Source organism: Pseudopodoces humilis, chromosome 1 (assembly GCF_049639895.1).
Source record: "Pseudopodoces humilis isolate 2021_Gansu_Grassland_sample_001 chromosome 1, ASM4963989v1, whole genome shotgun sequence".
NCBI lineage: Eukaryota > Metazoa > Chordata > Aves > Passeriformes > Paridae > Pseudopodoces > Pseudopodoces humilis.
Genome location: NC_142200.1, coordinates 21806892 through 21821890, shown reverse-complemented (window position 1 = coordinate 21821890; position 14999 = coordinate 21806892). Strand labels below are relative to the sequence as shown.

General features: G+C 43.0%; 1 protein-coding gene across 6 annotated transcripts in view; it reads left to right on the top strand.

Moving 5' to 3' along the window:
* The first annotated feature begins 2098 nt into the window (after positions 1-2098).
* Positions 2099-14999, top strand: part of MATN2 (matrilin 2) — a 69573-nt gene continuing 56672 nt past the window's right edge. For 5 of the 6 annotated variants that reach the window (XM_014255653.2, XM_014255654.2, XM_014255646.2 and 2 more), the window contains exons 1-2: positions 2837-2912; positions 12115-12276. In XM_014255653.2, the coding sequence (XP_014111128.2) occupies positions 12150-12276 (127 nt within the window). In that variant the 5' untranslated portion in view covers positions 2837-2912; positions 12115-12149. Of the gene's footprint in view, positions 2153-2836; positions 2913-12114; positions 12277-14999 lie in introns of those variants that run through there. The other variant, XM_014255649.2, reaches the window with a different exon arrangement.

Here is a 14999-nt window from a genome sequence, read left to right as displayed (position 1 = left end):
AATGCTCTAGGTAGGCAAGTCTTGGAGAACAAAATGATTTCTTTAGGTTAAAAGACAATGTTGATACTAGGAAACAAATAAAAAATGGCCATAAATACATTTAGACTGGAAATTAACTACCATGAAGGTCTGAAACAGCAGGAGGAAAATCAATTCACTGCTGTTTTACTTAAAGCACCTGCTTATAATGTGAAACCCAATTTCTGAAAATATGTTTTTTTTATTAAGTGGTTGCCTATGATAACTGAGAAGCAGCCTACATCACTGGGAGCTTCTTCCAGATTAAAAGTAATCCTTCCAGGCACTAAGAGAAGACAGGAAAGGAACAAAAGGACTCAAAGCCTCAGGTATCTAGTTAGCAATCTTCAAGAATTAATAATTAATAATTATTATTAATAATAATAATTAATAATTGCTCAGGGGTTTTTTTGTCAGATTTTTGATTCTTTGCATATCAAAGCATGGCTTGGTAGAAGCCTCCAGATCTTTCTTTCTTTACATCTTCCAATCTTCCTCTACCCATGGTCTCAAATGTTGACAGACTAAACAAAGGCTCTCCCAAACCAAAAAGAAGTGACACAATAGGAGTGGAGGACAGAAGCTCATCATTTAAGAAAGGACAAGTGGCAAAGAGACTGAGACTTTGAAATGTGGGGATTACACAGTATTTCTGGTGCGATATTAAATAAATACCAAAGTAAAATAAAGTCAAATAAAAATCCTCCATCTTCTGTGCTTTCTCTTATGAAGAAAAATGCTTTGTACTGACTTGCTGCCATCATCCTTTCCTCCAATCTCCCACTGATCAATCTCCACCTTCCATGTGTTCAACCTGCCAACAGCAGCAGGCTGCACGGCCTCTGGGAAGAGCACTAGTGATGGGCTCTCTTATGCATAAACTGGAGCTAAAGCCACCAGAGTTACTCTGGGCACTCACATGATCTTGTCACTACAACATTTTCTCCTCCTGACTTTTGTCTTCCTCTGGCAAATCAGCTGATGCCTCAAGCCACAGCACAGTGAAATGGAAGTGTGGTTTCTGTATTTTAGGACAGCAGAGCATTAATTAGGACCGTGACTGGGGCCTCATCCTATGCTACATTACAAGGATGAAACAGAATGGGTGAATTGTTCTGCACTTGGCTCTACTGGGTTTGCTGTGTCTATCAGTGCTCAGTCGCATTTTTATTTTCTGCCTTTTCTCTGGCTGCAGGAAAGGTTCAGGAGACAGTGCTCAGAATTAAAGATAAGGTGAATCCAGCAGCCACTTTCAGTTTGAGATTTGCTTGTTATCTATATGCTTCCTTTTAGAGATTAGATTTTGTACACCCACGTCACAGACAATTGTGCCTTACAAAACTTACACAAAGTAGCTCTGCTGATTGCCAGACTCACAGCAGCTCTGAGGGGTACAAGTCTCCTCTGTCAGACTCCTCTGGCATCTGATGTACTGCAATTGGCATGGTTTGGCGATTTATGTCTTTCCTATTGGACAGTGACAGTGAGTCCGGCTCACCTCTGCCATTTAAACGGTTTTCACTGTTGTGGTGTGCTTTTTTTGTTGATTTGGTTTTTTGTTTATTTGGTTTGTTTGCTTTTGCCAGGAAACAGAAATCACAATTGCTTGGAAACAAAGCAGGAATTTTATTTTTCCTTCTTCATACATAATACCGTAACTGTTGCTATAAACCCCCACACTTAGTTTTTCCCCCGGACTATTGACCGCGCCGCTGCTGTGTCAGCTAAGAAACGACGGTCCCTGCTACTGGGCCAGCTTATTTCACGCTTCCCTCAGCGCTTTCCCCGACGGAGACTCCCACCGGCTCGCCGCGGTGGCGGACACCGCATGAATCACCAGGGACTGTTTGCCTTGGCCCGCGGGTCCTGCGCGCGGGAATGGGATTTCCATTCCCCGACGTTTCCCTTGGTCGGTTTCCCTGGAAGGCTGCGGCCCGGGGAGCACGGCGCTGGCCGGGGAATGATGCGCTGAGCCGCCAGACAGAAACCGCACCGCTTTTCCTCACCCACGGCCCCCTCGGGAGAGCCCGCTCGGCCGGAGCAGGCGCTGCTCCTGGGGCTGCGGGAGCTCCCCTCGCCGCCCGCCACAGCGCAGGGGCAGCTCTGGCAGGGAGGAGCCAGCAGAGGGACCGAGGTGCGCGGGGCGGTGGGGCCGGGCCGGGGCCGCCGGGGCCGGGAGCCCGGAGGGGCCGGCCGGCCCTGTCCCTGACGGGGCAGGCGGGAGGGAGCGGGCCCCGCGTCCCTCGGGACCCGGCGGGAACGCCTAGGGCCGACGGCCCGTGTCCCGCGGGAGCCGTCGATTCCCTCTCTTTCCTCCGGGCAGGGGGAGGCAGCGGGAGAGCAGCCCGGGTCCCATACACGGGGCAGGGGGAGGCAGCGGGAGAGCAGCCCGGGTCCCATACACGGGGCAGGGGGAGGCAGCGGGAGAGCAGCCCACGGAGAGCAGCGGGACCGCGTCCCTCACACGGGACGGGCGGGAAGGAGCGGGACGGCAGCTCGTGCCCCTTAGGGGGGTGTGCTGGGATACAAATATCATAAAGTCACCCCAGGACAGGGGGAAGGACCAGGATCGCGTCCCTGACGGCAGGGGCGGCTGAGGAGAGAGGAACGCCGCTCTCCGCGGCTCCTCCCGCGGCCTCCCGGCGCCGCTCCGGCTCTGGAGGTCTGGGCAGGGCAGTCGGTGTCTCCATAGCGGGAGTCCCCCCCTTTCCCTCCCCTCGGTAGGGCTGAGCCGGGCTCCTGCCGCCGGGGACGGGGCTGGCGGGAGGCGGCTGCTCCCGGGGGGCGGGCGGGGGAGCGCCGTCCGGGGCCGCGCCGAGGGGAGGGGGCTCCGCGCTCGCTCCCGGCCGCCGCCGCTGCCCGCGCCGAGCGGAGCGGCGCCGCCAGCCCCTCAGGTAAGCCCGGCTCTACCGCCTGCCCTGCCCCGCCTCGTCTCGCCTCTCCCGCCCGTCAGGCGGGTTCGCGGCGCTCCGCCCGGGGACACCGCACCCTGCCGCGACTCGTGCCGCCCGGCGGGGCTCGGCATCGCTGCCACCCCGGGTCTCTGCACTACCGGCGGCACCCCGCCCCAGGCTCCGCGCAGGGACGGCCCTGCCCCGGGGGCTCCTCTGGGTGGGGGGCGGCCGGGAAGGGCCCGCGGGCGGCGGGGGCCCGGCGGGGAGCGGGAGGCCGAGGCGAGGGGCCGCGGCGGCGTCTGGGGCTGGGTTGAATGTTCGCTTGCTGGGTCCCGCTGGAGAGGTTTGCTGCTGGTGGTGCAGCCCGCAGGAGAAGGGTTTCCCTTTCCTTTGGACTGCGTGGGTCTGAGCAAACTCTTCATTTATCCTCCTCCCCGTGCATGCCGCAGTAATACATTTAACAGTGTATCTGCTGTAAGGAACCCCCTCCCGCTGTATTGTAAAGTCAGTGTAGCATCGGAACCAAACTTTGCTTAGAAAGGTGTTCGAGAGTAGCCGGCAGGTGTCTTCACCAGTTTGCAGCAGCGCGGGCTGCGGCTCCTCCCCGTGCCGGGGTACAGCCCACAGGTAGCTCTAGGCTGCTTTAGGGGTCACCTGGGACATGCAGGGTAGGGGCTCCCCGCGGTTCCTGAGAGCCCTGGTTTGCTGGAGGTGGTCCCAGAGCTGGGGACGGTTTGCTGAGTGTACTATACTTACCCGGGAAGCCCTACTGAGACGGTGCTCACCAATCTGGTAAAAATGATCATGGCATCTTTAATGACCACATGAAGCTGGCCTCTGTCACTGCTAAACTGTAGAATATTGACTGACAGAGAAGAATGCAAACTGCTGACTTATGTAGTGTTTCCTAAATGCTTGGGTTTGCTTGTGGGACCATCATTCAAAGGGTGGATAATCCTGACTGAGGTTTTAAAAATGTGACATTGTTTTACATGTTATAGCTGTGCTTCTGTCAGACAGCTGACTACTTCAGAAGAAATTACCAAACCGCATCTCATAAAAAATTCTCCTTAAATCAAGAGCTAAGTAAAATACACATATGGCTTTCCCATTAAATCCTACAAAATCTAAAGAATAATTTTGGAGTATTATGCTTTTCATGTAGATGTCTCAGCTTTAAGCACAAGATTTTCTAAACTTTTCCTCATGTACTGTGTATCACTGTGCTTTTCATCAAATTAAATTTAGTTTATTTTATATCTTCAGAAAATGCAGCACTCAGTTACACAAAGCTGCAGTTAAGATCCTTAATCCTGCACTCAGTATTCACACCTAATTATGTGAGTCTGTTCACTGGGATTTCTCATGAACACGGGAATGTACATTCTACTGCTTATGAGCTGGGACTCAGGGGCCCAGCTGTGATGGTAAGAGATGTTTTAGTCAATCCAGGCAAACTAGGGAAAGGCTAATCAAATCTAAATACCCTCTCATGACTTATAAACCATCTCCATAGGAGGGTTAAACAGTAAGTACTATGTAATTATATTGTGGATATCATTAACAAGCTCTTTTTATACAGTTTACTCATTGTTAGCATTTCCTTTATGAGCAAAGAGTATTTGGAATGGAGTGAGTTTAATCCCCAAATTATTGATTTACAGTGGTGCTGGTTCTGAGGTCAGTGTGACTTGCAAATAAGTTTCAGAACTGTTGCATCCTTTTTTTTTTTCAAACCTTTCTGTTTGCAGTAAACAGTTATGGTTTGTGACTACTTCAGCCTACATGTGTATCATATGTCATATAATATATGCTTTCATTTAAATACCTACTCTGCATGGTAAAAGTGAATTTTCTCTGTTTTCCCATGCTACTCTTCTGGGCACATTGTGGAAACTCTCATGTCTAGATGAGATTCAGTACCAGAAAGTGCAAATGAGTCTTTCTCAACAGAACAAGATAATGAAAAGGTCTATTGTCCAAGTGGCAACTGAAGAAAATCATGGCATGGAGATTGATGCTGTCATAAAATAAGAATTCCCACTGCTTGCTGTCTGACCACTGGAAACTATGCAGAGTAAACCATACTATGGATGTACTGTTCTATAGCACCACCATTAACTTTTATGTGGTGAGTTTTTGAAGTTACTGAAATGGTCCTCAACGTCACCTCTGAGCAGAGGTTGGACCTGATAGCTTACAGAGGTCCTTTCTTACCTAATTCTTTCTATCATTATATGATTTAGTAGTTACTCATTTCACAACAGTGATATCAGGAAATCTGTCATTCAGATGGATGACTTTAAATTAAGCAACAGAGATCCCTTTAGTCTTCTTCACTTCATTAGAGCTGTAGAAAATTAGGTTATATATGTAGTACATATACTCTACACCCATTAAATAACAGAGTCTCTTCTGTAGAAGTCTTACTTCTGTACTATTTACACCTGACAATAAAATTGAATGCTGATGTCTCCTCTTTCTGATATGCTGTATGTTTAAGTGTCTGAACTCATCAATTCATGTGTGTGCTTCTCTGGCCTCTGTGCTTGGATAGGCAAGTTGTCCTTTCCCTATCCCAGCACTCTTTGGGCAGCTTCCAGAATGTGGTTGCCCTTCTGTTTCCTGTAGCACCTTCGGTTATGCTCTGCACGTGGGTATCATGTACAGGGTTGGGTTTGTGAGCACATTTGGCTGATTACCAAATGTCATTCACCTCCCCTTCTAGGAACTGCTCTGTAATGTATTTTGGGTCTTCCCTGTACTGTTTCAAAATCTAAGTTAATTTACTCCACTGTCACATTTGATTTTATTAATCCAAGTTACAACTCTGCTGTGGGATTTTGCAGCAGCAGATGGAATAAATAAGTACTGGTGGAGGTTCAGCTGCAGCCCAACTCCTATGCAAGGCAGGGGCATCTCTCAGTACAGAAAGCACTGGAATATCCTTTTAGTTACCAAGGTAGGGATATGTGCTGGATGAGGAGGACTGTGTGGAAGCATATGAGACAAAGGTGGGAGACTTTGTGAGTCTGTGGTTGTCACCCTGTTGCCACCACTGTGCAGATATGTCTGGAACAGACACTGCTATCACATTCTAGGATTGTGCCCTACTGCAAACACAAAACAGCGGCCTGTGGCCATGAAGCTTCATGGACCCATGCAAAGAATTTGTCCCAGTCTTCTCACACCGGAGTACACAACTTCTGGTCCTAAATCCACTGCAGATTCAGGTTACTCATACTGCCTGGACACTCATTATTTTAGATTGATAGAAGACTGATGTTGCCAAGTCAACAGTTCCTTTTGTTATTGTGGTGGCTTGCTGCGCTGCCGTGAAAGCTGTTTGTAATTGGGTTGGCTGTCTCAGAATACACCAGAATTACTAATTGACTTTCAGATAATGAGCTTCCCAGATTTGTCTCATACTACTGACAACATGAGTGGTCCAAGGTAGCCTCTTAAAAGGAGCTAAAGAATATTTTAACAAATGAGTACTGCTCTGCTGCTTTGTAGGACATGGTGCGGTTGTGGGTAGGTTCATGGGCACCTAGTGCCTGCCATCAGGGTTGAGCAGCATGTGAAGAATTCACAAACTTACAGAATCTGCAGCCTCGTTTCTTCTTGGTGATTTAACTCTATTGGTGAAATGCAGTTGATAGTCATGATTTAGAATAGGTGTCTACCTGTCCTGTGCTGCTAAGCCTAATGAAGCCTTCCTTGTGCAGCAAGGAGTTACGGAAAATCCAGTCCATCACTTGGTGGAACTGGATGACAGCAGATGCTCCTTTGTAATGGTGAAGGCAAGATGGTGCTTCTTACTGATGTGCTAAGTATCACCCTCCCACCTGCCCCCACACAACACCTGCGTGGCTAGGGACAGATGTTTTGTGATGTTGGACTCTATGGACCTCTGTAGCTCTATTTTAGAGCTGGCAAATGCCTGTGTCTGCAACTGGTCCAGAAAGAGGAAATTATTAATACTCTATGTCCTGATGCCCTTGCTACACAGTGATTTTAATGAGTAGTGAACTAGTAATGCATGTGCTGGCTTTTGGATAGTGAAGTACTTTGGAATACATTGTAACTCATAGTTAAAAGGGCTTTGCAGTGCCTGCCATCTATTTTTTTTTTTTAATTTCTGAGATGGTGGGATTGAGAAACAGGTATTTTGTGGGTTTCATGTAATAAGACCTCATTTATTTTTCCAAGTAACTCACCATGTTTGCAAATTTAGGGATACAGACTCTGATTTTATTGACTCACATAGATTGCTTGCAGTTCATTTACCTTCAGTGAAAGTTTTTGATTTGATCACAGTTTCCTGTTGTCTTAGAAAGGGGGAGATAGTAAGGAATGCTGAATGGTTCTCTTCTATGCACTTATGTTCTTTATAACTTAAAAACACTGAAGTTTGGTTTGTTGGAAACTTAATGAGAGTAAATGGCTGTCTCTTTTAGCTATGAAACAAGAAGAGCCAAAGGTAACCTCTATAGTGCTAATAACTGTTGCCTCTGGTGCTTTTTTGTCTTCTCTTTCCCTCCCATCTATCATGACAAATTATATAGGGTTCAAGAGAGAGGATACCATTTACAGGTGTTAATGTTCCACATAACTACTGAGAATTTCCCCTTCTGTGCATTGCATCAGTTTTGGTGGTATCTGGAGAAGGTAGAGAGGTAGGGATTTGTAGAGTTTGTGTTTCTGATTTAGCCTTGGAAGGAAACTTGTACTACAAGACAAGGAGGAAGACCATACAGAGGAGCAGAAGGTATGAGCTGAAACATATTACTACCCTTGTTTTCCAATTTGTTTTTCAGCATGATCTGATCAGCAAAGACAGGTACATTTTAAGGTACATGAGTGAAAAAAGGTGATCTTCCAGGCCAGTTTAAAAACCCAGGAGAGGTTTTCTGCTTCTCTGTAAAGGAAATTTTCCTGAAGCATGGTAAGAGATGGAAAGACACTGACTTTGGCATAAGCCACGGAGCTTCTCTTTTCCCTTGATATTATTTAAGAGTTATCACAGTGAAGAAGACAAATATTAATAACTTGCAACAGGCAGTGGAGAAGGTCAGTGGTTTATCACCACTGACACTGAATATTCCGTGGTGTCTCTGCCCAAAACAGCCATCAATCCCTTACAAGGTGACTTCCATGGAAATATATTTGAAAGCATAGAAACAGACTTGTATTGTTTCACTGCTGTCCAACAAAGGAAATAGGTATTTCAAAGACGAAATCTCAATTTTATTTTTTAGTATTCCTACAGTGTGGTTCATGAAGGTCCATAACAGTGCATCAGAAAAATTACTCTGCTGCATGAGTATATGGCTAAGCTAGCACTGGTAAAACTGATAAGAACACATCATGTCAATATTCAGCTGTTGACTAGCAGCCAGTTAGAGAGTGAGGGAAGCCTTAAAAGAACAGAGAGCGTGTCTGTTTTGCCATCTTCTAGGAGAATCTCCTCTTTTATACCAAACTTCTAGACAGCTGCAGATACTGCCAGTAGCCCTCACCAGATTGTACCTCTGTGAGCAGCAGTTGTCTCTTCTCTGTTAGCAGCTTCTTCACATGTCCAGCACAGCACTGTGCTGCACTGAGTGCTCCAAGGCTGTTGTGAAAGCCCTGCTCTTCTTCCTCTCACTGTGGGTAGAGGAGTGGAGCAGTGGTAGCTGGTGAATCTGGTGGTGCTAAGTCTGGTAGAGCCCCATGGACTGCCAAACCTCCACCTACTGGGTTTTTATTCTGTTTGTTTGTTTTGGTTTGGGTTTTTTTTGTGTGTGTTTGTTTGTTTGTTTTTGGTGGTTTTGTTTTTGTTTAGGTGTTTTTGAGCTGTTCAGGATGTTTGTCTTGCAGTGACTTAGTCTTGGGTCTGCCCAGGAGAGTTGGTTCCCAATAGTATAGTGCTAACAGCAGGAATCAAAGTGCCTCAAATATATTCTCCAGGTAGTCACAAAAATATGACTTTCTAAGTTTGGCACTTTGGGAATGTGTTATCAGCTGGTAGAGAAAGGGTTAACTAACAGTGGGAAGATACTGCTTCTGCTGTGGCAGAAGGGCTTAGCCTGCTGGGAAATGAGGTGTTAAATACCAAATGTAGTGCAGTAAGCACCATCCAGCTTCTGGAGTAGGATAGGAGACCTTGCAGAAGACCCAGAAGATAAACAGAGAACCATGGGAGGACTGTATGTGGAGCAGCCAGTAAACACAGCACTGGTCATGTAAAAATGCAAACAGCAGAGGACACAAATATGTACCTGGAACTAGAGCAAAGCGCACAAGTCCAGGCTGTCATCACCTCAGGGAAGCAGCACAGAAGGTTTCAGTGTGGATGAAGGGGTGACAGCAGGCTTGGATCAGTGTATGTTATCACAAATACAGACTTTGGCTTTGGGAATTTGGGTTTGGGGTTTTTTTGTTTTTTCCTTCACACTGAAAATGGATGCAATTTTGCTTACATTTTTATTTTAGATTATATGTTGTGGGTTTTTTGGTTTTTTTTAAGATGAGGCAACTAAAGCTCTTTGCTGTTAAGTATAGCTTTTGTTTGATACAGTATTTTAATATACTGTTTGTGAGGGTAGGATATGTTCATAGTAGATTTTATTTTAGCAAGAGTTGGATCCTTTTTTGTAGATCTCTAAGTAGACTTCTTTTCTGATTATCAGACTAGTAGAGATATTGATATCTGAGGATCTAAGGTTTTTGAATCCAAAGTAAGTACTATTGAGCAATATGTTATTCAGTGGTTCTGTTTCTTTACTTTACTTTTCAAAGGGACTGGTAAAAATGACACTAAATTGAAAATATGCTGCTTTAATGTATTTCAGAAGTCAGTGACAGCTAATGAATGATTATGAAGACATCTCAGTTTATATGGTCAGCTAATCATATTATATTTGCTTGCGATGTAAACATTTTCCTCGCAGAATTCAAAGACTTAAAATCACAACAAGCACTTTTTTTTCCTTATTTCTGGAATTGCTTTTGGACAGATGTGAGTTTAGTGAATTTGAAACTATGACCAAATATCAAAAATTGCTACAAAGGTTTAAAATATGTTAAGTGTCAGGATGTAGGAGGGTTTAGTTTGGAGTGAGACTGTCCTGAGACACTGCTTTATCACCGTTTCCTCTGGCATCCTGCTGTTGCTGGGTCATTTAGTAATGTGTTGTGAAGGCTCTTCCACATTGTCCTTGGTTCTTTAATGTGCCATCAGGCACAGGTAAAATGGCTTTACTTGAGAGTTTAGTGCCATCTTCACAGCTGTTTAGGGTGGATAGAAAGGAGGGATGAGTTGGGCCTCTGGTAAGTAGGTAAGAGCCACAAAGCCCTCTTGAACATTCTGACCATGCCTAGTTCCTGTAACAGCCTTGCAAGGAGGATATTTCTCTACTCTCCTTAGCCCTGAGAGCATGGCTTCTTATTTTCTAAAACACCAGTGGTACAACTGGCATGTATCCTTGCCTGGTGTGCTGAAGGAACAGGTCTGAGCAAGAGGAGACCCCTGGCACAGCCCTGTCTGTGTTGATGTGCTGAGGAGTGTAGAGACCACCTGGGATTGGTAGTCTCCAGATGTAACAACTGTTGCTTCCAGTGAAATTTATTCCCATTTCCAGTGGTGTGTGCTGTTTCCAGTGTTCATCTGTTTCTACTAGAACACTGGGAAAACTCAAGTAATAATACCATCCAGATGCCCAGAAATTTAATTTTTTTTGTGGCCATTTTCATTAACACTGGTTATTTCCATCTCTTTCCTATTTTGAATGTCCTTAAATCATATATTGCCCATTACTGGATAATACTGAACACTGAAGTAAGGCTGGGCCTTTTGAGTGCAAAGACTCATTCTAGCATATGTACCAGAACATTTTGTCTGCATTTGGAGCTGCTGAGTAGGATACACAAAAGGAAAAATAGATTGATTGTCAGAAAAATACATTATGTGTAGTGGTTGCATGGGAAAGACTGAAAAATAATGAACAAAATATCTTTATTAGAAAGAAAACATTTATTCAGAATTTTCCTTTCTGCCAGTGAAAGGCATTCTTCCCTCATGGTGGGAAAGAAAATAAATTATATTTCAGAACTGAAGCATTAGTTACCTTCTGTTACATATCTGCTTATCAGGTTAAGGGCCCTGTTAAAATTATTTTCAAGTCTTAGTTACTTCACCAATAATTACTATTAAAATTTGCACTGCTTCAGAAATTGCACTCAGATTCAGTTAAAAAGTTCTTGTTATGAAAGTGGGTAGTTCTATCCGTTTCTTGCACACCTAGGAGAGCTCTTTACTAAGTTTCATCATATCACCCACTCCAAGACTGAATCTAGCTCCTGTGGGATGCTCTCAACCACAACAGTAAATGTTAGGGGAGGATAGAAGTAGTGTCTGTCTGAGGAAGCCAACAATGGGGAACACAGCTAGAAAATTAGTCTCTAGCATATCAGTCTTTGTTTTCTGTTCATGGCAGAGTCAGCCATGGCTTTTCATGATGCATTAATGAGCTCCTGGTCAGGAATCATCTCTTAATGTAGGAATTTTGTCTGTCAGTTTGTTCTTCTGTACAATAAAATTTCTCCAGAACCTATGGAAAGCTCCTTGCCAGTCCTCAGGAGTCTATTCCTGTAAACATGATTAATCTTGTGCTGTTATCATCATGTTAGCAACCATGGACTGTCTTCTGAAAAGTAAGCATGAGTTGTCACCAGTTCACATTTATAGTTGCTGTTTCTGAAATATATTTTCTTCTCTCTCTTTTAATTCTCCAAGATTTTCTGAAGCAAGAATACCTCAGACTACAGGAACCATTAAATTTCTGAAAAAAAAAATGCAAAGGAGTGCTGAGTGGAATAACAAAAATATATTTGTGTCCTCCTCAAATCTGTTTATGCTGACAGGCTGAGTGAAACAAACTTCCTTTTCTTGGTTTAAAAATACTTGATTATTATGAATTGTTGTCAATGTTAACTATGGATTTCAACTAACAATACTTACAAATGCTATACAGGGACTGCCAACTGCTTTGTTATTATGTAAACCTTATTTATTGAAGTTGTTGGTATTATTCAGTGCCAGTGTGTCTGCATGTTTGTATGTGATGGAAGGGAAACAATGCTGCTGGGTGACTGATACGGTTGGAGTGCATCTTTTTATGTAATCAAAGAATTTGTCTCCTTCTCTCCTCTATTGCAGTTTTACATCCTTGTGTGTCTCTCTGTTTTGTGAAGATGACGAAAATGATTGCATGTTTCCTTCTGCTGTTTGCACACACTCTGCTTTCCACTGTCATGGCAAAAGATCTCCCAGGAAGACATTTCACCCGAAGAAGGGATGTTAACACACAGTCTCTGCTGGGTAAGTTACACACAAAATACCCCAGACACCACTACCAAAAGCTGTCTCAAATACAGATGATAAAAGGCATAAGCAGCTGGCCAAACTTACTTGGCTGAGTTAGTTTATAATAAGGAGATTTTCATTTGCCAGCAAGTATGTGATAAAGTTTGTTGACCAGGTAGCAGCTGTTGAATGAAGGTATATACTTTTGGGGTACCAGATTTACTTTATGTAAGTGGTGTGAAAGTGGTGTGAAATAAATATTTGCTACTGGACTGTTGGCTTGAAAAAAAAACAACAAACCAACTTTATTTTCAGTACTTAGAGAAATACATGCTAGTCCGTGGAGGTTCTGTCAAGTGAGCCTCTTACCATGCTGGAAAGTTTTAGTTGTCTACATATGTGTAATGTGCATAAAGATGATCGAATGGAGATCTGTGGCTATTGAAATGAGGCTTGTCAATACATTACTTGATGCTAATCTCTTTATTTTGTCAGATTTATTTATAATAAGTAGCTTATTTTATAATTAGTTATTTTTTGTAATGAGCTAATTTCTTCCTCTTTGGCCAAAAATCTTAGGACAGGGTGTATCCATTTCAGCTTGTGGGCTGTCATATTTTAAAATATAAGGTTGATCTCTGTCTTGTTGGTCATCACCTGTGCATCACCAAGCAGTCAACATCTAACAGTTTGTGACTGTCTTTTGCTAATTGTTTAAAGTAATTGTCAGGTTATGAAAACACAGCATGGATGGGGTTTGGACACAGCCTATCATTAGGGATTAATGATTCACATGAGCAGTAGATCTCATCAGATACCTTTCTCCAGCCACTGGGATGGTAAGTGGACTCCATAAGGGTCACCTAACCCTTAGGTGAATATGAGGAATGTGAAATGTCCTGCAGAAGATATACTGGGAAGAAAGAAGAAGAAAGAAAGAATCTGGGAGAAGGGGTGACAGGGACGAGAGCACCACCAAGTTTTATCAGTGAAATGCTTCTCTAGACAAAATGTAATCCTTTAAATAATGGATTCGCAATATGTTAACTTAAAAACGTTGGTTTTCAATTCCAGTAGGACAGATTTAAAACTGAGGACAACAGAGTTCCATTTCTTATTCATCATCCCTGAAATGCATACGATCCTGAAACACTTGGGGTTCTGCCACTGAAAGCTGAAAACCACAGCTCTGGAGACCTAATTCACAAAAAACATGGATGTAGAACAACAAAGATGAATACCCACATTCACATCTTACTTAACAAGGATCTCAAACTTTCTAAAATCTTAAATTCTAAAATGTTATTATATATCAACTCTTCCCGAACCTTTTAGGGTTCCTAGAAAATATCCTAAGTGAGCTTATTACCTTGAGAAATAAACTGCCCATCTCTCTAGAAAATGAGTACAAAGACAAGGTGTTATGTGGAGAAACTGGAAGTGCCACATTTCTCCATTGCCATTTTCCCTGTGATTTTTAAAAATTCCTTTTATAGCCTCTCTTTCAAATTTAAATAGTGGAAAATGTATGATGGGTTTAGCACTCAGTATAATTAAAATGTATAGATTAAATTATTTATTTATTTTGTCAAAAACTAGGAGATTTCTGGTGCCTGCACTTGAAAACCACTGGATCCCTATTCAGTTTGGCATGTGCAGGATGAAAACAGTTCTGTCTAAAGGAACCTTTTCAAGACATTAAATGATGCAAAAAAACTTGGAACATTCTCTGATCCAGCCCATAAAAGTACGTGGCAGTTTGGAGTCACGCTCTTGGGTCTTGCATTCTGTTTCAAGAAATTAGGTCACCAGCTTATGTGTAGCAACGTACAGAAACAGTGGCATGGTAAAAACATGCCTCTCTATAAAGAACAGAATGTGTAAAGTGCCACTGTGCTGGAAAGTTGAGTGTTCCTCAAATGGCATGAGGAAGAGCAGGGCCAAAACATGATCTCAGTGAGATCAAGTAATAGACTTATAAAATTACTCCAGAATTCCAGCAACTTAACAGGGATTAGAAGTTGTCACATTCTATATAGTATGCATATTATAAGTAGTGGCGGTGATGACAATTGCTGCTGTTGTGTAAAGACTTGCTTGGCAGGCAAAATGGAGAAAAATAGCTGCAAAGAACCAACAGATACCTGGAAAAGTAATAAAAATTAAGGTTGGGGGTTCAACTTTTTTGGATGGAAGTCTCTTTTTCAGGACTAAAATTAAAGTTTATGCTATGTAAGTGTAACAGTATTAAAATAATTTTATTCCTTTTTTCTTTTCACCATTTTTAAAACAAAATGTACTGCTGTGATAACTAATTACTGGTAAAATACCAGTAGTGTCCAGGTACAGAAGTAAAAGTAATTGTTCTAGGAGACTGACAAGTTAAATAAGTAAAATGGAATGGGTGAAAAATTCTGTAGGATTGTCCATATAGAGAGAAAAGTACTTTGAGACCCAGGATGGATCCAGTAGGATTTAATTTTTCATCAGCCATGCACTAATACTTCATAGATTTCTTAATAGTCTTGTTAGGTGTAATTACTTATATTTTAACGAAGTCTTCTGAAGGAATGAGCTGCATGAAAAGATACATATTTTTATTATGCCTCAATTTTTCAACTAAATCTCAATGCATGTTGTTTTAATTTGTCAGGTCTTTGCATTGCTTATTGCTGTATTATTATTATAGCTAGTAATTTCTGTGAAAAAGTTGAAATATTTTGTTCAAGGATTTATCA